The 24,255-nt window shown below is 35.5% G+C and overlaps 2 protein-coding genes across 2 annotated transcripts; one reads left to right on the top strand and one right to left on the bottom strand.

Moving 5' to 3' along the window:
- Positions 1 to 2,735: 2,735 nt before the first annotated feature.
- On the bottom strand, positions 2,736 to 23,826 carry LOC108669139 (arrestin domain-containing protein 3). The gene is made up of 8 exons (XM_047881369.1): positions 23,695 to 23,826; positions 22,008 to 22,130; positions 20,381 to 20,451; positions 10,361 to 10,456; positions 9,781 to 9,960; positions 9,054 to 9,191; positions 4,871 to 4,886; positions 2,736 to 4,104 (listed from the first exon to the last, which is right to left on the bottom strand). Exons 1-8 carry the CDS (start codon positions 23,804 to 23,806, stop codon positions 3,641 to 3,643), a joined length of 1,200 nt encoding a protein of 399 aa, XP_047737325.1. The 5' UTR covers positions 23,807 to 23,826; the 3' UTR covers positions 2,736 to 3,640.
- Positions 16,916 to 21,460, top strand: LOC108669141 (protein strawberry notch homolog). The gene is made up of 2 exons (XM_018156439.2): positions 16,916 to 20,643; positions 20,809 to 21,460. The coding sequence occupies exons 1-2, from the start codon at positions 16,989 to 16,991 to the stop codon at positions 20,922 to 20,924; spliced, it is 3,771 nt and encodes a 1,256-aa protein (XP_018011928.1). The 5' UTR covers positions 16,916 to 16,988; the 3' UTR covers positions 20,925 to 21,460.
- Positions 23,827 to 24,255: the final 429 nt, after the last annotated feature.

The raw sequence follows: 24,255 nt of genomic DNA, 5'->3' as shown, positions 1-24,255 counted from the left end.
ACTGACCTGTTTAATTACGACTTATTTGTCAATTAATGAGAAAATTATTTTCTTAAGTTATTTCATTACAGCAGGAAAACTATTCATTATTTATAGAATCAATTATTCATCAAGATTTACTCGTTGTCACTCTTATTAGCCCTACGCAGCCTATTATATTACTATAGTCAATGCCTAAACGTCAAAGTAACTACATAAAAAATATAACTCAATACTCACTGCAGTGAGTGACAGAGAGCGCACATTCTCGTCGACGAAAACGTGGTCATGGACGGACGGACAGACAGACGGACATAGCGAGCACAATAGTGCATTTTTTCCATAAATGACAAAATGCGTTGAAAATGAAACATGGAAACGAATTTTTGGCTATTCATAAGTTTCATCGTGAATCATAACGTTAGCAGTTAGTGAAGTTTGAAACATGCAGAGAATTAAAGTCATTATGAAAGAGGTAAAATTGCAAGTAATTAGCAGCATTTGCATATTAATAGTTGAATGGGTTTTTCATTTAGTTGCAAAGTAAAATGATAGTGGAATTTGGCAGAAGAAACTAATGTAAATTTAAAAATAGTGACGGCGAATCAATTCTTAACAGGATCCTTGCTTTTCATGTCATATGTTAAATTAAAGTTAAAGTTGGTGCATTGCATGGCAGCAGGCCGCTTAGTCGTGAAGGTCTTGTAGCTGCACTTGTTGTGCCTGCCGTATTTTAGCTTAGCAGATAATGGAAAAAATATAACTCAGTACTCACTGTCCTGAGTGACAGAGAGCGCATTTTCTCGTCGACGAAAACGTGAAGTCATGGACGGAAGGACAAACAGACAGACGGACGGACAGACGGACATGACGAGCACAATAGTGCATTTTTCCCCCAAAGGAGAAAATGCGCTAAAAAGCATCTTTTCATGAAATATCGTTAGGAAATTCATTTCATTTTTGTAAAAACGATATCAATAAAGTTTCTATATCAGGGACACAGAGAACTAAATTCATGCATGTTGACCAAATAACCCGGGTAATGAAATTTAAAATATCACGGTCCAATTATAATTGAATGCAAAATTTTCATGAGTTTTTAATTCGTACGTTTTTAATTTGTTCATTTACTCGACGCAGCGTTCCCCGCACTGTGAGTTCCCAGGGACTTTTTCCTGACGCGCTCCCGGATGTCTACACTGAAAGAAGTAAGTGGGACTTAGTCCAAATCACGATGCACTTCTGGTGCATGCGTGAGTTATTTTAATCCAGTTTGGCCTGGAAAAATGACGTTTAAATGCTACATGCAGCAAGTGTGTCAGTATTTGAGCACTATTACCCCTACATTTTTATGAGTGCAATGTGCGCCTTTAAAAAAAAAACAAGTAAAAATTAATTTAATTGCAAAAGTTGACCTAGAAGAGGGAAAACAGTAAAATTTAAATATGAATTACGAAATTAAAGAGACGCGATCGACGGCTGAAATTAATTTAACCGGAAGTTAGTGTGCAGTATGAAACTCATGCACGTTAATGTGTATACAAAATTTTGATGAAGCTAATGAATATCTCGAGTTAGAATGGCAAAGTCGATATTAAATGAAATTAGGACCAGTAAGAAAGAATAATCATGCGAAAGCGAATAATCCTACGGAGCTATAAATTTTATACGCCAACCCATCGAACATAACGCATAGTAACACATTCATGAAAACCGAGCGCTGCGTACGAATGATTACGCTTACCATTGATATCGTAAGCACAAATATATAAGGATAAAGTATATTCTTTCTGTTATACATTGCAAGTTTACGTTAAAATAATGATAAAAAAGCCAAATGGATCGTGGAAGCCAAAAATCATTGTTTTACGCTGGAAAACCGAGTCATTATCAATATTTAAATTGATCATTTGATTATGTAATCCAATCGACTGCAAAGCTGTTTCAAATTTCGAAGTTTCATTTAAGTTGTCAACTTTTCTCCTTGAGGTACATTTTTGTACATTAATTGCGAAAAATTTTAAATTCTGTGGAGCTGGAAAAAAAGCCTCGAATGGAAACTGAGGTGAAATTTTGAATGAAGAGGATATTTTAAATCCATCTTTCAGCCGATCGTTGCACGGAAATGATCTCAGTGGATTTCAGAACGTGCTAGATCCGCTCTATTAATCCGAATAAATATGAAGGAGGATATTAAACAATGCAAAGCCGCAACAATATCAATGTAAATAAAACTGTTGATTTAGAGATGGTTTACATGCGTTGTTACTTTTTTTCTACGCATGCTTATTTTACAATCTTTACGAAATTCGACTTCAGCCAAATGATGAATAATAAAAATACGGGAATTAATAAGTCCAACAGAGAGGGGGTTTAGTTCAAAAGAAATGAAAACACATTCATAATTTGTATTTATTCAATATGAAACATGCTGTATGGTGGCGACATTAGTGTTATAAGATTACATTAACAGATAAACGAAACTGTTAATTAAGAATATTCATAAATTATTGCACATAATTACAAATGAACATGTAATATATATGTAAGAAAATAATGATAAGACGTTTAATTCTGCGTTTTTGTCCGTAAGCGACAACAGAACACATTTAACCAGGCGTAATGGAGTAATTTTACTGATAAGCCTAAGAGATAAAGAGAAATGATGAGCTAATTGCGTTAAAAAAGCAATGTAACTTCAACTTCACAAACTTCAATGTTAAAATTAATGTTAATAAAATGTTAAAATTTATTCTATGGTGAAGACGCACACGATAGTCAAGATATCAAAAAATGAATTCATTTTGATTTGTTGAATTATATTTAACGGTTATTACACTATCTATTAAATTATGGACCAGACTGATGATTGCAGGAAATATTCTTTTAATATCGGAACGCGCATTGTTATTATAGATTTTTATTAAAACTAAAAATATTTTTTTTTCACCAAAAAATGCACAAGTCTAGCTAATCGATCTAAATGGTTGATAAAACAATAAAAGAATGATCTCTGAAATTTCGAGCTAGTAATGCGCATATCTCCAAGAAATCTTCCCTGTAGTTGGGATAACTCTAAAAATGTCAATAAATTTATATGGCAAAAAAGGTCCATAAAATACATCACAAAATTTTATACCGGTAACTATTAAGCGGTTCATTAATTTTCTAATCAGGTCAGCCTAGAGCCACAGTTAAGTCACTTCTTAGCTACATCATGTATCAAGTTCCCATAAATTAGACACGTTGTATTTCCAACGGATGCGCGCACTGTAGAACGCAGAGCTGTTCGTTTTTATTATAAACATACATCCTTATTCTATGTAAATTTCCTAGCGGTGAAGCTACGATAAAAATACATTTTTTCGTCAACTGGGTAACAAATCTACATATTTTTCTGCAGATAACAGCATCGTTTTCAATTTATCTAAAAAGTTCATCTCATTTCTTTTCACAAGCAGCAAATGATTAACTAATCTAATGACAGAACATCTACATATTCGTATTTAATGCTATCCGACCTTCACTTAAAGTAGAATTTTCTTTTGCAGTTTAAAACTTTCTTTACTTCTTCGTTTAGATGAATGATGCAAACTTTCCAACTCGTGAAAACCCGAACACTTAACCATTTAATTCTGATGGCCAGGCACACTAGCAAGGTTTAGAAAGAATTCCGACTGTGGGAATCTTTGAGACTTTTCGTTGATAAATTCCTTCCAATTTTTTCTTCTAATTTGACATCAATAACATCAGTAGCCTCGCTGTCTTTTTTCAGACCAGACCCAGCCTTTCTTTCGGTGGATTTTTCCCGGGATCCCGCTCGTTCTCCTTCCGCCGATCCCGAAGGTCCTTTGGAAAAGTTAGACTGCAGTCCAGCCGAAGAGCTCCCCATTTTATTCAAGACGCTGCCGGAGCGACTGGCAGATCTGGAACTGTTATCGAAAATCATCTTCCTGGACTTGGCTGAGGGTGTGGTCGTGATTACGTTCGGGATGCACACGTAAACTGGTCTATAAAGAAGGACAGGTTCTCCGGCTGTGCCATCGCCACCGCCGTCGTATACTTGGCCCAACTGGAACTCTGGTCCGATGTACATGCCGCCTTCCACGTGGTCGCAGCACACGTCTGCCCAGATCGTAAGGTGGGTAGAGTTTCATTTATGTATTAAAGCATTTTAAGGTACTAAATGACGTACAGAGTAATGTCTTTGCAATGGACGAATTCACAAAATATACCGTACTGAGTAGGTTTGTGCCTTGTAGTAGATAAACATTGAATTTAAGCATTTGAATTCTCAAGTTATCGTTGTATGAAAAAATATACGCATTTTCATGCACATGCAGATTTGAGTAATTAAATGTATGAATTCACCCATAAATTTCTGTGGTCAGATTACTGATTTTGCATGAAAAATTTAACTTGTATGCTGTGCAGATTGTGTAAATTTTAAATTTCGAATGAAATTGTATGTCTTCAATCATGAAGATTATTGTTATCGATTATAAGATTTGTAGCAGACAGACAGACAAACAAACAAGAAGTGAAGTTAAAGAGAAGTGTTGTGAAAAGTGGACTTTTTAGCGCATTTTCTCATTTATGGAAAAATGCACTATTGTGCTCGCCTGTCCGTCTGTCCGTCCGTGACTTCACGTTTTCGTCGACGAGAAAATGCGCTCTCTGCCACTCACTGCAGTGAGTACTGAGTTACATTTTTTCAGTTACGTTTGAAATCGTGCATCCAGGACCAATTTTCCGGATGTTAATTATTGACTTGCTCACCCACAATATATACATGCTCAGAACGCATTGTTATCTACTCACAAATTTAGTCGGAAAGGCACCGTGGCGATGGTGATGGGGAAATGCATGTGTAGATCCTCCCCAGCCTTACTCTGTTCGATGTTCACCTGAAGATCAATACCAGTTTATCAGTTAGTTTAATAAAGAATACCAGTTTATAGCAGAATACCAGTTTATATCAGAATACCAGTTTATATCAGAATACCAGTTTATATCAGAATACCAGTTTAAACTGGTATCAGAATACCAGTTTATATCAGAATATACCAGAATACCAGCTTAGTTAAATGTTTACAACCAAGAAAATGAGGTTATTGGACGCGAATTTAGTTATATGAAATTTTTAATAATGGTTATTTTCTGGTCTTGTGCTATGCTATTGATTAACATATTCAACCCGATTAGAATTCCATCTTTATAAACAGTCTCTGTAACATTTTCAGAGAAATAAAGTACCAAAACGATTTACAACTTTTATGCCTCACTTTAAACTGTTAAATACATATTAATAAGTAATATGATCACTTAAGAAAAATTAGCATAAAGTAACGTAAGAGCTTTTAAGCACTTAGTGTTCATGTAAATGCTTGACACAATAGATGGAACTGATAAGCATGTCAGGGCTCACGCTCAGAGATGTTCTGAATAATATCGACTATTTTGTATTAATGTTGGAGTATTGATTTTAGGAAGCTCAACTAAATTAGAAATGCATTATATGTTGAATCTATTTGATCTAGTTCTAAAGTCAAACGTCCGTCGTGTGCAATTTGGGTATTTACCATCGAAACATTTCCATTCAATCACTGATAAATAACCTTAAATGCAAATATATGAGTTAAAATCTCTTGTGTAATTTTTTCAGACTTGGTAACTGTTGTTGTTTTATTTTTTTTTTCACGCTAAAAAAAGCTCCGATTATACTTATATTAGTTCGGATACAGTACTGATAATATGATTATAAATAAAAAAATTGAAATATGTAGAATGGGACGCTCATTTAATTCAATGAGGTAAAAATTATTCTCATGTCTCTTGAATGCAACACAAAAAATACAATTTACACACTCGAAGTATTAAGAGTAGCTTTTAATAAACAAAACTTGTAGTTACCATAACATGAAATTATCACATAAAGTTATCCCTCAACAAGTTCTTTATGACACAATATTTTTTCATGGCTGACTATAACAAACCAAGTAGGCGATTATTTCGTCATGCTGCGTCACAACCTCGTTCGATGTTCTCGTTGTAACGTGTAATGTCTCAGAAGCTCTGTGGTTTTGGTGGCCGTGGCAGTCAGTAGGTTCTACTCTTGGAGCTAAGAACTTAAGTGTAACGTGTGGCCGAGTATTGCCGAGTCATCATCATGTGGATTAAACTTGCTCATCAAATATTGATGGCTACACGCTGTAAACGTGAGCTTTATTCTTTCACAACCATATCTCAAAAGTTACTGGGCTTACCCATGACTAAATAATACTTCAGAAAACTTTTATTTACAGTGTTTTTGTTTATAGTCACTCATGAAAACCGGACCTATAGCGAGTGCCTCGTTTGTATTTACATTGCAAAACGAGAGCTTTTATTTGAAAATTATACAAATATTCTTAGGAAAATTCGTCATCGAGCTACATTGGCCTTACAAGGTAGGTTTAGAAGGAAGATTGTATGGCCTGTGAAAATAATTTTGTATATAGATAAGTGTTGTTTACTTTATGATATGTACATAATATCGTATACATACTGATTTGTTTTGGCTATCGCACTGAGAACTGCGCTATAAATAGCCAAGGGCCCATTTTAAAAAGTCCTTAATAGAAACTTGCTGTGGATTGCATCATTGAATACGGTATAGGTTGCAGATGAAGATTACACAGCGTTTTGTTACATGCCCTCAAGAATTTTAGTAATTAGCCTAATTAATCTCTGTCTCAGCTTCACGCATTAAAATCTCGTTCATAGTTTTAAACAGAAATTTTTTTTAAATTAACATACAAAAAATTCGCAACTTAATCGCCGAGTGTTGGCTTTGCCACGATTAAGCATTTGTCTGATGTGACAAAGGCTTATGGCCGATTGGCGATCTGGAAATGAATTGTTTTGCAATGCTTAAATTTAATATGTTGAATTGTACATTACTCTTTGCTTTTATTAGCTGTTCGGTAGTTCAAGCAATTTACGCTGCTTGTCGTTTCATGAATCATAATGTATGGTTAGTTTTTTTCAATCTGATTGTCTTTATTAATATTTTGAATATGTATACTGGGTTAATGAGTCTAGTTGTTCAATGAGTGAAAAATGTATATGCGAACCCAGTTTTTGGGCAATTAATGAGTCTATCAAGAAACCAAACCCATAATCATGAGTGCATGAGTTTAAAAGATCGAACATAAGCTGAAGCTTCTGCGAATTTTCAAGCTGCAGTTATATGACATAACTTCGCTGTAAAATAGGTACTAGTATGGATGTGAATTGATGGTAAATTAAGAAAATTTTCCGGTTGAAATTTGTTTAGAAGAGGTTAAGAGGACTTTTACACATAAGCTAAGATTTGGAAAGTATGGCGGTAAAATTTGCGCTCAACTACGGATTAGAATTTCTTTTATGAACGCTGGGTATCGAAGCAGCTATTAAACTTATTATTATCGTTTTTTGCTCGTCACGTGTGAAAGAAAGAGTGCAAATTTCATTCATAAAATGAATTACATATAAATTGGGTTCAAAATTAATGTGTTTTGTTCGTATTCTGCTAGTAATAATCTCCCTACGTTTTTCTTTAGCCCATGCAGTTCAACTTTATTTTTAATATTTTGAAATGCAGCATCGATATTATTGAATACTCCTATAGTTAAATGTACAGTTAGTAACGAAAAAATAACGGACATCGAACTCAACATTCACTTGTGGTGTAATATGCATGATTCGCACTTGACCTTTGCCCAAGATTAGGGTTTTATATAAATAGCGTAAATAAAAGATCTATTTAAAATAATCGGAAATACAATGACACATTGAATCAAAAGCTCCAATAAAACTTTAGGCCTCGCTCGTGTGTCTGTTTTTTTTCTTTTTTTTTAATCGGAATGTTCTGCAGTTTGCGTATTAAACAAAATTTATGATGATTGTAATTTTTATACGACCAATTCTTATATCGGATCTACAATCGCACCTTTATTTCGCAAATTAAAATGACAATTAATTCATCTAAAACCCTTTATATATGACATTTCACATCAATCCTTTAGGCTCAACCATAAAAATTACTAAATAACGTTGGTTAATTTCACCTCCGTCAATACCGATTACCACGAATTTCACACGGAGAATGCTTATCGCATTGAACGAGAATTTGGGGAATCGTGACGCTTGCTGGTCTGTCCGGCTATTTCCGATGTTATCTAATGTCAACTGACAAGGGAAATGCCTGCTATAGATCCACAGAAAACGACGGTGAAGCTCAGAAAACGAACATATCCTCATGAAACAACTTTGAAATTCAGAAAACGGGTAAGATGATAAGATCCACAAGAAAGACGTTGAAATTCAGAAACCATAATACATTTGCTGAAATAGATATGGGAAGGGTGAATAATTGCAATGATGGGAAGGGTGAATAATTGCAATGCTATGCACGATGATACCCAGATATATTCATATGATACGAAAATTAATAAATTTAATCCAAAGCTGGAACGGGCAAATCAGCAATTGATTGACAAAATTGTGAACCGCAGACTAGAAGATCGGCGACAACCATTGCTGTTTACTTTTACCTTAAAAGTTCACTCTAGATTTGAATGGAAGAATATTAAATAAGATTTTTTATTTGAATTGTGGTTGGAAGGCGTTTTGTTGGTTGTTCAAATTCAGTAACGTTTACTCGACGAGTATCTCGGCTTGAATTCAGAACTTTTGTGCTGACCTCATTCAAATGTGTTTAGTATTTTACCTGACATTTATCTTAAATTATAATATCTGGGTTAAGAATTCTAAATTTATAATTTAATACACATCGGTGAGATCGAATTTAGTTATTCGTTTAGTATTATAATGCTGGCAAGCCAGGTAAATGTCTATCGTTCACTCACCGCTAATTTGAAGCTGTCCTTCTTGCTGTTTTATCGCTGACTTGAAAATTTAATCGTTCGCTTATCATAGAATAACAAATTCCACTTTCGCTCTCAATAGCTTTTAAAAATTCAACCTCTTTATTTCTGTCACTTAATCCTTATAAGTGTCTGGCAATTTAATCCTTGTAATCCCATTATGACAGGCACAACAAGGCACTGCGAGCTGTCGAACTTCCATCTGCCGCCTGTCGCTACAGGGTCTCCTGTGAACTCCAGTACCGCGTGCTGGGAGTCCTTCGTCACCCCCAGCACCCCGCGCTCCAGGTAGTATTCCACGTACTGCACGGGCAACAATATCGTTACATGTATGCAAGTATTGATGTCACTCGTTTGCTTCAATCGTAAATTTAGAATAAATTTAAAAGCGAACGAAATTACACGACAATACATCATATTTTCATAGAAAACTTTCGGAGTCCAGCTCCCTGTATCGTCAGTTCGAAAATTCTAGAATACAGATACCGTGAGTAATTAATACGCTTTTTTGCCTCACGTACTGCGTGAGGAATCATTAACTTCTCCAGAATACTGCACGCAATGCATGAAGGCATCATCTATTTTAACCACATTCTCGTACAGCGTGTAGTATAAATACTTTTTTTGCATGCATGCTCCATATACTTCGTGGAGCTTTGATTTTACTTATTGGTACTTTTACACGCATTCGTTAAGTTCGAAGCTAAATAACATATGCAATGATTGTCATACCACATTTCGATAAAAAAAAGATGTACAGGCTCTATCTTAGAGTGACTAATATTAAAGAACTCTGAAGTTTACTTTCACCTGCAGTTTCTACAATTTTATTGGTGACTTAATTTCCTGCAATTTTGATATTTGCAAGAAAATTAAAGTAAAATCTTATTACCTGAACTAATTTAATCTTTAAGGTCGCGTCTTCCTCGCTCTGGTTGTCGATCTCAGCCTTGAGTTTGATGCTCTCGCCGCAGACGTAAGCGGTGCGCTCGAGTTGCGTCCGTAGCGTCACGGGACCGCGGGCGCAACACAGACAACACATCGATCTTTTATCCTCCCCGCACATCGGCTTCTGCAATAAAATTAACTTAACCAATAATCACTTATTAATTAATAATAAGTGATTATTAATAATAATTTAATTTAATTAATTAATAATCACTTAATTACTTATTATTATTGCTTATTTTCAGTTTAATTGTTTTTATTGAACTCGATAGGAGTAAATTTTCAGAGATCAATATTCGTATTTATGACTTCGTTTAATTTTTTCAAATATTATATTTTTCGATTACTTTATTGATGATTTTAATGATGATTGCGAAAATTCTAAGTGTAGCGAATTGTCGTATATTATAGGTGCATGACTACTTCTCAGCCCAGTAAACCTTAATCACAAATTAATTGGATAAAATAACACGAACTTTCCTAGGAAAAAAATTACACGAACTTTCCTAGGAAAAAATACTTACCAAATATTGCTCATCCATGCAGTCGATGTGAGGTCCGATGATTGTGAAATATTTCATGCCTTGCGGGGGCGATGCGTACGGCATGTCAACGGTCACCTGAATTTACGAAGTAAATTTTAAATCACGATGAAAACAAAAAGTTCGAAGAAATCATTTGAAACTAAAAAATAGGTTTTGGGGAAATAATCAAATTAAAATGCTTGGAGAAATCCCCAAAACGGTAAGAGGGAATTTTGAGTCATGATGAAAACGAAAAGTTCGAAGAAATCATTTGAGACTAAAAAATAGGTTTTCGGGAAATAGTCAAATGTAAATGCTTGGAGAAATCCCCAAAACGGCAAAATCGAATTTTAAGTCATGATCGAGAAAAAACTGCTGAAACTAAAAAAGTTGATTTTAGAACATGGCCGAGAAGAAATGCCTGAATAGATCCTTTGTACGTAAGAAGTAATCAAGTTACTGTCAACAAGGAATTCAATGAACAAGTCACATATGAAGTCACTTAACATAAAATCTGCATACTGAGGACTAGCTATATAATCAGCAAGAAAAGCTGTCACGCGCACTAAAATTGTTCTCAAAAGATGATGTGATAGTGATGCTGTCAAGAAAAAAATAATCGAAATTGTTAGAGGCTGTTGTAATCATGACATGTGCCATTTTAATGAAATTAATTGCTCTGGACATTTAGTCATTTTTTATTATAAATTCATTAATTAAATAATTTCAAAAATGAAGTTATCGGTAACCAACAGGAACGTTACATGGTCTTTACATATGAAATGCTGAAGTTGGAGTTGAGAAGTTTTAAGAACAATTATCTACCTACGACTAAATCTAATTTTATTTATAGACTTTTTGCAACTCAACAAAATTTTTAACGCTGAGAATAGATTCGGGAGAATACTTTCCTTTTTCAATTCCGTCGGCTAATTGCATGCCATTTTTCTAACTGTTGCCGTCAATTGCTAGCCTTTTTTCATCTATTCTACAAAAATTGTCAAGAAATATATCATGTAAGGCTATTTATACGGGTCTTCGTGCATTATATATACCTTAAATTCGTCGTATCCAAATTAATACAACCTTGAAAAATTGGATATGCTGGATCTTAATTGGACCTAAAAACGTTTAAATAATAGCAATCTTTCAATTAAAATGTCTCAAATTTAAACTGTTGCCTGCACAATAGTCTAAATTAGACGAAAACTTGCTAAAAAATCAGTTACCATGACCGATATTTTATTTACCGTGAGACGCTTAACTCGAATTACATACTTAAAGTGGCTGCGTTTACAAGAAATAATTCGAATGCGAATTTTATTTGAATCAACAAAGAAAAAATTATAATCAGTTATGAATTTGCTACTATTTTTAACTCAGGCCAAAATAAGAGTATGACTCACTTTAATCACATGCTTATCGTAAGATTGTGACTCATAGGCTTGTTGATAAATCATAGATTACAGAGAAAAATGATATTAGTGATCACTGAAGAATTAAAGCCTTTATTCATTGAACCTGCATTTCATTTCGATGATATGAAGCTAAGAATTAGTTTAATTACTCGGTTCTATTTTTAATGAAACCCTGATTGTAAGATATCGTTGTTGACGCGATTCCTCAAAATTTATTAATTTTAACTTAATTTAGTTCTCTTTGAAAGAGACTCCTTTCTTTTTTTGAGTGCGAAACTTAATTGAACAAAAACTAATCTTCATATTCATGGAGAATGTAAACAGGCGGGTGGGGTATTTTTCTAACAGCAGAACGTACTGGATGTAAAACTAATGTAATTTTTTAACATGCAGGTATATAAGGTAACATAAAAAGGTAACAATATCAGTGAACGAGGACTCTTCTTCGCAATATTTTTTCATTTATTTCAGTAACCTGTAACCGTACACTATCAAATCCATTTTCACAGATTTCAGAGACGAGAAGTTCTTCAAGTTATGCAATACATGTTTTCTTCTACTTGTACAAATAGTCTGGATTGCTTATTCCAAATTTGTCCGTGATGCTGGGTGGCATGGCATATTTTCATTTAGATTTTATCTCAAGTTTTCGCGTGAAATGAAAATGCAATCGTGATGAAAACGCGTTTAAACAAAAAGCGAAAGTTTTCTGATCCCTTTTTTTACAGGCTTGAATAGACAGCATTTTTTCTCTCTTTTTTCTAAGTAATTCGAAACGAGTCGGAGTTCAGGTATTTATAATATCAACAAAATCGCCGAAAAGTGAGCTAACAGGTTGGTCGCAAGTGAGTCAACCATTGAAATAATTTGAAGTTAGCCCCAAAAATTCGAGTCGTATATGCAATATATTTTTGATTCGTAATTCATACAAAATTGGACGTTATAGCAGCCTGAGGCTTTTGGTACGGTGCACCGCTCGTTAATTCGTTCGAACTTCTATATAGGCGAAATTTTTTACTGTTCATAACGAAGTATTTTTTAGTGCACCACCTTAATAATTCAGTGACATTTTAAGTAAAAAATCTCCGTGTTTTACTCATTCTTTATTGTTGCAAAGCTCGCTTTGAAAAATCAGTTTATCCTGATATAAATCTCATTATTATTCAATAATTCAACTATCATGAACGCTGACTTTTGATTAAATAAGGTCACAATGGCTCATAATAGGAAAGAGTGTGGCAACGACAGATTCGTCGAAATTCGTTATCCGAATAAAATTTTTTAATGTAAACGAGTCAAATGAATCCTTATCAAAGGATTTCTTTGTCATACCATATCCCGAGGGTTCAAGTTACATTAAAAATTATATGAATAACATTTTCGACATAATTTTGACTTTAAAATGTTTTCCGGGTTATGAGTTGACAAAGTATCAGCTGAAATAACATCCAGCATTACATTATACGTTAGAGAGCAAAACATGACGCAAGTTAGCTGATGCTTAGATGTCCTTCAAGCCTCCTATACATTATTATATTATAGCGGAGCGCATGTAGCTGCTGCTCTAGACCTTGGTTGACCAGACTATGTTGCGGTGTTTGACATGGTTGGTTATAGGTTAATATATTGCACATAGTTCTTGCTTTCAAAAAGTTCTTCATCGCGTTTTTATTAATTTTTTCAATTTCATTTGACAAAAACTTTTACTTTAGATTGAAAAAAATTGATAATTATTATGTCACATAGGACCAACTTGTGCGGGTTTTCATTATGTATGCGCGAATAATAAGTAATAGAGTTAAATGTTTAATATTCTGCTGCTTTTTAGGATTGAAGAAGCTCTAAGCACCAATAGATTCGTGCCATATTATACGCACTAATTACTATTAGTGTACTAGTATTATTTATTACTACTAGTGTAAAAATTAATTGTTTTTATTTTACTCATAATACAATAATAAATATGTATTCGGAAGTATCAACTCGATAATCCCGGTTAACTTTTGAAAATTTAACGCTCGATTCGCTTAATGGCGAATGGAATGAAGCCAGCCTGATGCGAGTGCTGATGGAATCTAATTTACGGAATGACTTACCATGATGGGCACGATCGCCCTGGATTTTACTCTATTACGTGCATTGATTGAAATCTATGTGTAAAGAAAATAATTTTATGACCTTACTGAAAACGGAGATGGCGAGAAGTTCACATGCAGTAGGACTCACCTATTTTGCAACGCTCATGGTGCGGTATTAACAGTGCAATTTGCCCTGATGCAACAGTGAATGGGACTCTATTGATCGCGAGATTGGCTACGATGCACTTGCGGATGGTGCCGGAATTACTGCAAGGCTAGCCTGGATGTAATGGCTTTTGTTCCGGATTTACCGCACGACTTGCCTTAATGTAACAGCGGATGATGCCGAATTCACTGCATTTGAGCCTTGATCTAATAATGGATGGGGCAGGTTAAACTACATGACTTACCTGCATGTAAAAACGGATGGAGTCGGATGACTTGCCGTGCTGTAATAGTAGATGGAGTTCGGGTTCACTGAATGACTTGCTTTGATTTAACATTGGATGACGCACGTCAAACTCCATGACAATTGCCTTGATGTAATAGCGGATGGTGCCGGATATTCTGCATGACTTGCCTTGATGTAATAGCGGATGGTGCCTGATATACTGCATGACTTGCCTTGATGTAATAGCGGATGGTGCCGGATATACTGCTTTTTAGTTATCTTTGGAAATATCAGCAATTACATTAACTAACTTTACTAAGATGGGATTTCATTGGCAAAATGAAGATTAAAACTAAATTTGACAATGATAGAAAAAATACAATAATTTTATTTTAAGGCATTTTGTTAGATTCTATGCAACCCGCTGAAAATTTTAGGAATTTTGTTCGTCACATTAATTTTAAAGGGATTAGCCTGCCTATAATTTTTGGTGAATTTGAATACCAGTGAAATAAGTAATCAATTTTTTGTAGATGTTTGCTTAAATTCGTAATTATTCAATAATAATGAATGCAAAGCCCAGAAATGTAAGTATTAAATTTCTTGTTATTCAAAAAATTATCAACTTTTACAAGTTTCTGTTTGATGAGTTGAGCTATTCACCTAACAGTATCACACTTGTGACTGCGATATAAGATGCTTAATTTATTATAAATACGTAAAAAGTCTTATGGTATGCCGCTCTAGGATTTAGGTAACTTATTTCATCCCGAGAATGCATTTATGGTTTGTTATTCATTACATTATTCATTTCACAAAACATAAATGAAAGTTACAAATTTACGTTAAAATTTTGCTCTACAATAGGGTAATGTAAGGTCGTCTTTACATTTGGTTCCAGAATAATATCTGTATTGCTTTTGCATTGCAATTAAACCTTATCACATATGATCATACATATATTTAAAGGACTCAAAATGAGCTACGTTTTAACTGCGGATTCGATACAGAACGTACAAACGTCTTGCATAGATAACGGAATGAATCTTAAGCTCCAACATTATGGTACTATATTTCTAAAAGAAAGCGATATTAGAGTGAAATCAGTAATAAATGACGTTATCACAGCACCTTAACTCTTATCAGCGACCGTTAACTTTTTACGATACGAATAATGTAAGTGCACATGCACACCTCATGAGTGACCAATTTTCTTGATGCTGAGGTCAGTAGATGGCAAAGCCGTATTATGGATACACGCTGGTACTTAAACACGCTTGTAGTTCTTTCTCGCTCTCCATTTCAAGACTCAAGACAGGACGTGTATTGCTGAGCTATGAGTTACTTGTTCATGTGTGCGGTGTTTTCAAACAAGTGTTGCGCCATTGTTCGAAGCTAGAAGGCGTGCACGCAAGTTCTGTACGCAGCGCATTTAATTTTTCGAGATCGTCTCATTAATCTGTGAGTGCTTGGGAATTCGCGGAAAATTTAATGAGCAAAATAAATAATTTGGTGGTAAATTAAATTAAATTAAGGGAATGGCATCGGTTGCAATTTCATTGCATTTTATTATTCGACAAAACAATTTTTTTTGTGTGGGCTGGAAAACAAACGTCACTCACGTGAGAAAGGCTAATCTCACTCCTACGGGCATTTTCTACCAGCTGAGGAATCGGGGACCAGTTTCTTGCGGGGACCAGTTTCTGCGATATCAGACGGAAGTTATTTTTGTCTTCCACTTTCAAGATGTCAATAAACAATTTTTGAAATCACTCGAAGTCGATTCTTGCTGATATCATGCATAGTTTCAACGTCGTCGAGAGCTGCATTTTTTTGCATCCACAGCCTCTATGAAAAATTTTCGAAAAATTTGCTGCGAAAAACTTGATCGAATTGCCACTCAGCGGCATAACTAACGTTATCAAGGCCAGAACAAAAATTTGTGACCTTATCTCGAGTATAATCCGCCTATAATGTCGTGCTGTTGCATGGAGTATTATCAAGACCATTTGTTCATTATTAATTTGATTAGGTGGTGGTTGACAACTCGGAATTAAAAGACTCGTTGACTTGACAACTCGGAATTTAATTTTATTTAAATATTGTAGCATACAGTGGAAGATCTTCAAAACCCGATTTAAATATATTAAGTGATTATTTTGGATGTGATTATTATGTTGCACGAATTTTCTATTATAGTCGATCGAATGCCGGGTGTACGTATGGCGTCGTGAAGTAGCAAGAATGCGCATGGATTGCCCTACAATAGGACCGATAAGACGTTGTTAATTACTATAGAGTGTATAAAAACATGTCTTAAAATTTTTTGTATTTTGTTCAATTGGAGAAAAGATGTTAATGTTCGCGGCGATAAATAGGGTAAATATTATGGAACCATTTTCTAATGGTAGATATTGTGGTAATGTGAGTGCGTCTCTTGATAATGTGTTACCTGCAGATTTTCTAATTTTACTTTGATTTTTCAGGTACGGGCTGCTTCGAATCCTGGCGGCCACTCATCACAACTGCTTGGCGGCGTCTTCAGTTTCCAATGCCCGAATTTCTGTCTGGATTTTGTACTGAACTCTACCAACTTTTTGAAGACGCGCAGTGACAAAAGAAAGGATTTACGAAATTTCTTTCCTACTCAACTGAATTTTCACTGAAATTTTAGTGGATCAAGAGTGAGCCAGTATCGATAAAAATTCTCACATAATAAAAGGTGAGATACAATCGATTCTATGATGTCATTGATGGCTGAAAGTTTGTGGAACAGACCTACGATGCCTGATACCTGCGAAATACAACCCATGGAGTGGTCAAACAATGACTATTCGGTTGAAGATTTCGTCCAGCATCCTATGCTTCTTCCCAACGGATACCCATATAATTTTGCTCCTCGAATGGAACATCGTCGTCCACATTACCCTCCTGTACGTCAGCCAAAACCAAGGCGTTCCATGGATGTGGGAGCGATGAGAACACCGTACTCAAATTACTGTACTCAATTGTCTTTAGGAGGACCTTCATATGAACCGCGCTATCCAAGTTATGGGTATCCCAGTCCACCAAATTTGGTTCCCTACAATTTGCAGAATAATTTTCCGGGACCGAAAAGTTCCATAAGTCCTGATGAATGTAAGTATAAGCCAATGAGTTACAACTCACAAGAATGTCCAGCCTCGATGCCATTTCACCAAGTGCCAGAAAATCGTGTGCGGTGGGATGAGCCTAAATGTGATCCTGTTATAGTTATCGACGTTGACGAGCCAGACGATAAAGAAGCAGCAGATTGCAGCAAAGATGACGAAGAAGAACTTCAGGACGACTACGACCAGTCGACGTATGTGACTTATGTGCCAAAAGAAGTGAATTTCGGGGTTCCTCACCCCAGCGATGTAGTTGAATCGGAAAGCTTATCATGCGTGGACTCTCCGAAGATAACTTATAAGCTAAGTCTGCCTGAGACAGTTTTCTCTGAAGGAAAGTTGTCGAATGTTCAAATTGAGGCTGTGATTTATGCGTGTCAGGCTCATGAGCAACGACTCCCGTCCGGAGAGAGGATGGGGTTTCTGCTTGGCGACGGTGTTGGCTTAGGCAAGGGGAGGACCATCGCTGGCATCGTGAGGGAAAATTGGATCAAAGGAGAAAAGAAAGCGTTGTGGGTCTCAGCCAGCAGAGATTTAGAGCTGGATGCAAGGAGAGATCTTGACGACGTGGGTGCGTTAGACATTGCAATCTGTCCAGTGACCAGAGTTCCTTACTCGAAGGATGTAGAACATTATATCTCGAAAGGAGTGTTGTTCTCAACCTACACGTCGCTCATGAGCAAAAAATCCGGGAACTTCTCTAAGTACGAATCGCGCTTAGACCAAATAATTCATTGGCTCGGCCCAAACTTTAATGGTCTTATTGTATTTGATGAGAGTCATAGAGCTCGCAGAATTAACGGGGAGAAAATTAAAGAAGCCAATTCAACTGGAAAAGTCGTCATACGCCTTCAAAAAGATTTTCCTAATGCCAGGATTGTTTACGCTTCAGCAACCATGGCTTGTGATCCCAGTCATCTTGGTCACATGACTCGACTTGGCTTATGGAAAACCGAATCTACGTTCACAAATTTCAAAAGCAAGATTGAAAATCTAAACATGATGGAAATGGTTTCGATGGAGTTAAAGCAAAAAGGCGTATATCTCGCTCGCAGATTGAGTTTTAAGGGAGTTAAATATGAAACAAAAAACATTGACCCTGACGAAAAATTTCTGCAGGTTTACGAAAAAAGTTGCGCTCTCTGGACAGAAATGAGAAGAGAATTTTACGCACGCGATGACATCAATTCGAAGCACAACCGTGCATACTTCTGGGGAGCAAATCAAAGCTTCTTTCGTTACCTTTGTATTGCAGCGAAAGTCGAGTCTGTTATTCAAATGACCAGAGAAGCTCTCAACGAAAACTGTTGCGTTGTGATAGGGCTTCAATTAACTGGAGAAGCAAATTCATTAGACATGAAGTTTAATGCCATCCACGACGAGTTGGACCAAGGAATAGTGTCACCAGCGAAGTGTGCAGTTGAACGCGTCATGAAGAAAATACCGGAACTTTGCACGCCTAAAACTCTTGAACTTTTCAAATCAGTGGCAGATGATCTTCCTCGTAACACATTGGATGTGTTGATTGAAAACCTTGGCGGTGAATCAAAAGTCGCGGAATTGACTGGAAGAAAACGATCAGCTAACGTCAAAAGTGCAAACATACATGAGAAAGACGCTTTCATGCGAGGAGATAAACTAGTGGCTGTGATTTCAGATGCCGCCTCGACTGGAATTTCGCTTCAAAGTGACAGAAGGGCTTTGAACCAGAAAAAACGCGTTCACATCTGCCTAGAGCTTCCTTGGTCAGCTGATGCATCCATACAACAAATGGGGAGGACCCATCGCAGTAACCAAGTTGTGCCCCCAAAATATATTTGCCCGGTCACAGACATAGCGGGAGAGAAACGTTTTGCTTGGGGTTTGGCCAAGAAATTGGAAAAATTAGGTGCTTTAACCCAGAGTGATAGAAGAGTGCAAGGTGCGTCATTACTACTCGACTGTAATTTGCATGAAAGTTTGGCCAATGAAGCCATCGACGCACTTTTGAGCGATGCTTTCGAGCGAAACCTGAAACTAAATTCAAAAAGCGAAGACTTAATGAGTACTTATCTAGCAAATGTCGGCTTAACACCACACAAAAAGGAGGGAATATCTTGGCAGAAATTCCTGAATCGGTTGTTGGGATTACCGCCTGCTGTCCAGACGACAATTTTTGATGCATTTCAAGTAACCTATCGGCGAGTTATGTCTAAAGCAATTGAGAAAAATGAAGTGAAATTTGGATCGAATTCCTTAATTGCAACTTCTCTCGAGGTGCTGGAAAAACTACAGTACAAAGATACTGGCAGTTTCTCGCACGACGAGCAAGTGACGCTTCAGAAGATTCGATTGCAATTGGGAATGACTTGGGAAGAGGCAAAACAACTTCATGATAATCTGGCCGAAAAACTTCCCAGTGATGGCTTTTACGAGAAAATTTGCAGTAGCTCCAATTCAGACATCATTTTGCTCTTGTTCGATCGTGATCGTAATGTTCAAACGTCAGTGGGGCCTGGCTACACTGGCCATGAAAGACTTTACTCAAGTGAAAAAATTCCCGCTCGGTACCAAAAAATCACTCCAGAGGAAGCCAAAGAAAAATGGGAACTGCAATATCAACATTTAGAAAACGGCTGCCGACATAAGTTTGAATTCAAGAAACCTAAATGCCTTGAAAGTTGCTGTGAAAGTAAAATTTTCAGGGAAAAGTTCATCGTCACAGGGTCGGTTCTATCGATCTCTGGTGTGATTGACATCGGTACGACGGAATCACTCAACATCCAACTGAAAAACCCCCTTGAAGAGAGTGAATATAACAGGTTTATTGGACTGGACTTGAAACAGTCCAGCTTTCAGAAGCTCAAAGCATACCTTGAAAAACAAAAGTATGCGCCAAAACCTGCTTGTGCCCTTGAAAACAACGACAATAATTCTCCATTGATGGACAATGTAACCCGTGGCATCAATTCCAACTTTCCTTCCTGTGCAAATGAGACACGAACCTTCCCAAACATCGCCAGCAACAGCATGAATTTACCGCCTTGTGGTGCAAAAGCCAGCGCGCTGGAATCTCCTTATCACAAATTCAATTTCACATACTCGATAGATGAAGTAGAAGAATTGATCGAACATGAAATGCAGGGACACTCGACGCAACAACTGCCAGTTTGCTATCATTCGAAACCAGAATTACCGACTTCATCTGGCTTGCCGAACACTTGCTGGAGTTCTACATCTGGGTCAATGATGGACTCAATTTACCCAAGTCGAGCAATAACACCCGAATTTATGGACCAAAATTTGTGCCAAGACGTTGAAGTGGACGGCAAGCGTCACAAGATAGATTACATTTTAAACTTTTTGGATTTTTTTCTGAAATGAAAATAGTGAAATTGAAAATCGCGAACAATGATGGACTCAATTTACCCAAGTCGAGCAATAACACCCGAATTTATGGACCAAAATTTGTGCCAAGACGTTGAAGTGGACGGCAAGCGTCACAAGATAGATTATATTTTAAACTTTTTGGATTTTTTTCTGAAATGAAAATAGTGAAATTGAAAATCGCGAACAAGAAGAGAACGTCGAAACTTAAGAGCTGTGATGTTTGCAAATATAAAACAATTTAGAGAGTAAAAAGAGCCAAATTGATCAAAATTTTTTATCTTCTAATTAAGTAAGAACGTGCGATCAACACTAATAAACTTTTTAAAACGAATGTCAATATTAGGATTTGTTTATAAAATAACTTATTGTCTGATTTGTTACAGTTTTGAGAGGCTATTATTCCAAAATGTTAAAATGATGCTAGCATTGCAGCATTGTACAGTTTATCAAAGGTACAAATTAGCTATAAGCGCCGAAAATGTGTCTCGACCGAAGCTGTGATGTTTTGTGATTAAAGGATATAACTTTAGCTTGAATTAGCACATCTAACATTATTTCTTTAATTTTTTATGATGTTTGCATAATCTAAAGCATCCGTGTAAATAAGAATGTTTGTTGCTATATTCGCATCATTTTTTTCTAGCGATAATGGATGATACTTTAATGGATCTATATGAATAATATTAAATTTTGTTCTTGTGACTAAAATATTAGTTTTACTTATCCTTTTGCTCGTATGCAATACACCTCGTTTTTACATGAAATTGTGGAATCTTGAGCAAGTGGAAGTGGAATTGTCCACTTTAATTTAATTTAATTTAATTTAATTTAATTTATTGTCCGAGATTAATCGTTGTTATGGTTAAATTTAGAGCATTATTGAACTTTGCTTTTGCTAATCAATTTGAATTGCATTCCATTATTCCACAGATTATAAATCATCATAGAGCTGTAATATACGAACAGTGACCCTGTTCGTATATTGCAGTGAAATTGGTAGAATCGATTACATCATAAAGTGAAATTGGTAGAATCGATTACATCATAAAGTGAAATTGGTAGAATCGATTACATCATAAAGGGAAATTGGTAGAATCGATTACATCATAAAGGGAAATTGGTAGAATAGACTACATAATAAAATAGTTTATGCAATTTTTGAAGTGAAATTGGTATAATTGACTACAACATAAAATATTTATGCTTTTTTGGAAGTGGCAGAAAATGGGACGTGGTGGTCACCTTTCCCCCAGATGACGCTCCTGTCGTCGATGAAATATTGGTCGTCTTTGACGGTGCGCCTGTCGCCCGACACCATCACCTTCCACTCGGCGTGCGCCTTGCCACGAAGTATCACACGAATTGCTGAAACATAATTGGCGATGACCCCGAAGAAGCAATCGTAATCCAATTTCGGAATGAACCGTAAACTCTTGTATTATTTGAGTACGAATAAGAGCTGCTATTGACTTCATTCATTCACGACCATAGATCCTATTTGATAACAATAATATCGCATCTATATTGATTAAAACTTTTTCGAACATTGAATCTATGAAATCGACACCTCCTTTATAGAACTCTTCATTTATTTATTCAGTATGACGAGTGGATTCATCAACATAAATGAAAATTCACCTAATGAAATTGATGAATGATTAGTAAGTACGAATGTTGTCAGCCTATTGAATAATTTACATTTGAAGCAAAAAAAAAAAAGATAGAGGGGGATTTTAGTCAATACAATAAAAAAAATAAAGATATTTTTTCATTTGTATATCACGATTCAAGTTTGAACTTTGCTTTAGTTCTTATAAAATATTCGCGTAATCACAAGTGCATCGAGAATTTCAGGATACTTCACGAATTATTTGAAATCTGTACAAATAAATGGATAATAGTCAACATTATTTGAAACTTAATTTTATTTATATTTATAGCGTTTTTAAATGATAAGAATTGCACAGACTGATTATGCCATGTAATGCTTCTCATTTACATGTTATTACATGTAAATTATTAATTTATGTAATGTTATTACATATATTACAGGTCTAACGACTCTTCTACTACCGCGAGAAATAGAAATAAGGTAATAGAAATGCTAAGTGATGACCATAGATCAAAATTATCCCAGCTAAGACTAAAATGAAGTGAAGTGTTCAGGTCAATGCAGTGATTGTGTAATGTGAATATGATTTATTAATCACAATCCATAATCTATTAACGTCTAATAACTATTTTCGTTTTCAGGTAAGAATTGTTTATAGAAACATGCTTGTGTTCTAAGGAACATTAACAAAGTCCCTAGTCCCTAGGTGAAGTTGAAACTCTAATGAACAAATTAGATTAAATTTCAATTCTATATTTTAATATCATAAATATATGCTTTTCGTTTAATAATAAATTAGTATGACATTTTTTTCGAATGACTACGTATAAAGTTTGCCGATTCGCATTTTTATTATTATAAGATTAGTTAAATGTGGAACAATAGGTACAGATCGATTAATAAATATTGTGTATTGCTCTTCCCGTCATACCAAATTAAGGGGACGAATTTTAAAGATTAAGATTAGCATGCAAGATTAATAGTAAGAAAACAGGATTAGTTACCGGAATATACAAGAAGCTTTGGATTTGAAATGTATTTTTTATGAAACATTTGCTAACTGCATGCATGACTGTTGATGAATGTGTAGGGATCGCTCAACCTGATTAATTATCAATGGCTATTTAATCTCTGCTACTCAAATGATGGTGCCCATTGTGTGAGGTAAATTTTTAGATATTTTTTAACGTATAAGATTTTTCACAATCAATATTAGCAGTCATAGTGAAATTCCGTATTTTTTTAATACAATTGCAAAAACTTAATCCAGGAAATTAATCCCGAATGTTAAACGTAATAAGTTTGCATGAAATTTACCTCTTACTTTGAAGCTTTCGATGGTGTCAAGAACAACGTGGCCTTGCAAGATCTCTCCTGCGTAGTACATTTCTCTCTCCAAGCGAATGTCAAACTCTCTGATGGCGTCCATGACGTTTTTATTCAATTAATCCGATTCTGAAATCGAAATATAATTACGGTTAATTAAAAACTAAAATAAACAGTAATTTAGCAATTATTAGCACTCTCATACCGTTAGTTGGTACAGAGGAGCAAAATTAAGCTATTTCACGATAAAAACAAGGAAATTGCAGTAGTAAAGCGCGTGGAGTTTTGAACTTTATGAAATGAAAATATTTTCAGAAATGAAATAGACAATTTTTGAGGGTAGTTTGTTCGGAGACATTTAAAAAAAATTTACCGAATGTCGTGGAAAATTTGTTTTTGGTCAGATTCATTTTTTTCTATGATTCTACATTAACTTTGAACCATTATTTGCCTCATGTAAGCTTTAACTTGCACCAATAACAAGAAAAGTAACAAGTTTTCTCGTTAAAACGTCTGAACTTATAACAACAAACTAAAGGGCCAAAATAAATT

This window comes from Hyalella azteca, unplaced genomic scaffold (genome assembly GCF_000764305.2).
Source record: "Hyalella azteca isolate HAZT.00-mixed unplaced genomic scaffold, Hazt_2.0.2 contig1029, whole genome shotgun sequence".
Lineage (NCBI taxonomy): Eukaryota > Metazoa > Arthropoda > Malacostraca > Amphipoda > Hyalellidae > Hyalella > Hyalella azteca.
This window is presented reverse-complemented; position numbering and strand designations above follow the sequence as displayed.

Excerpts from the sequence above, each read along its gene's own strand:
- LOC108669141 (XM_018156439.2), top strand. The coding sequence starts at position 16,989 with ATGATGTCATTGATGGCTGAAAGTTTGTGGAACAGACCTACGATGCCT. Across the intron at positions 20,644-20,808 it reads GATGGACTCAATTTACCCAA|GTCGAGCAATAACACCCGAA; the intron begins GTCGAGCAATAA and ends CAATTTACCCAA.
- LOC108669139 (XM_047881369.1), bottom strand. The coding sequence starts at position 23,806 with ATGGACGCCATCAGAGAGTTTGACATTCGCTTGGAGAGAGAAATGTAC. Across the intron at positions 9,961-10,360 it reads GCATGGATGAGCAATATTTG|AAGCCGATGTGCGGGGAGGA; the intron begins GTAAGTATTTTT and ends ATTTTATTGCAG. Across the intron at positions 9,192-9,780 it reads TAAAGATTAAATTAGTTCAG|TACGTGGAATACTACCTGGA; the intron begins GTAATAAGATTT and ends TTGCCCGTGCAG.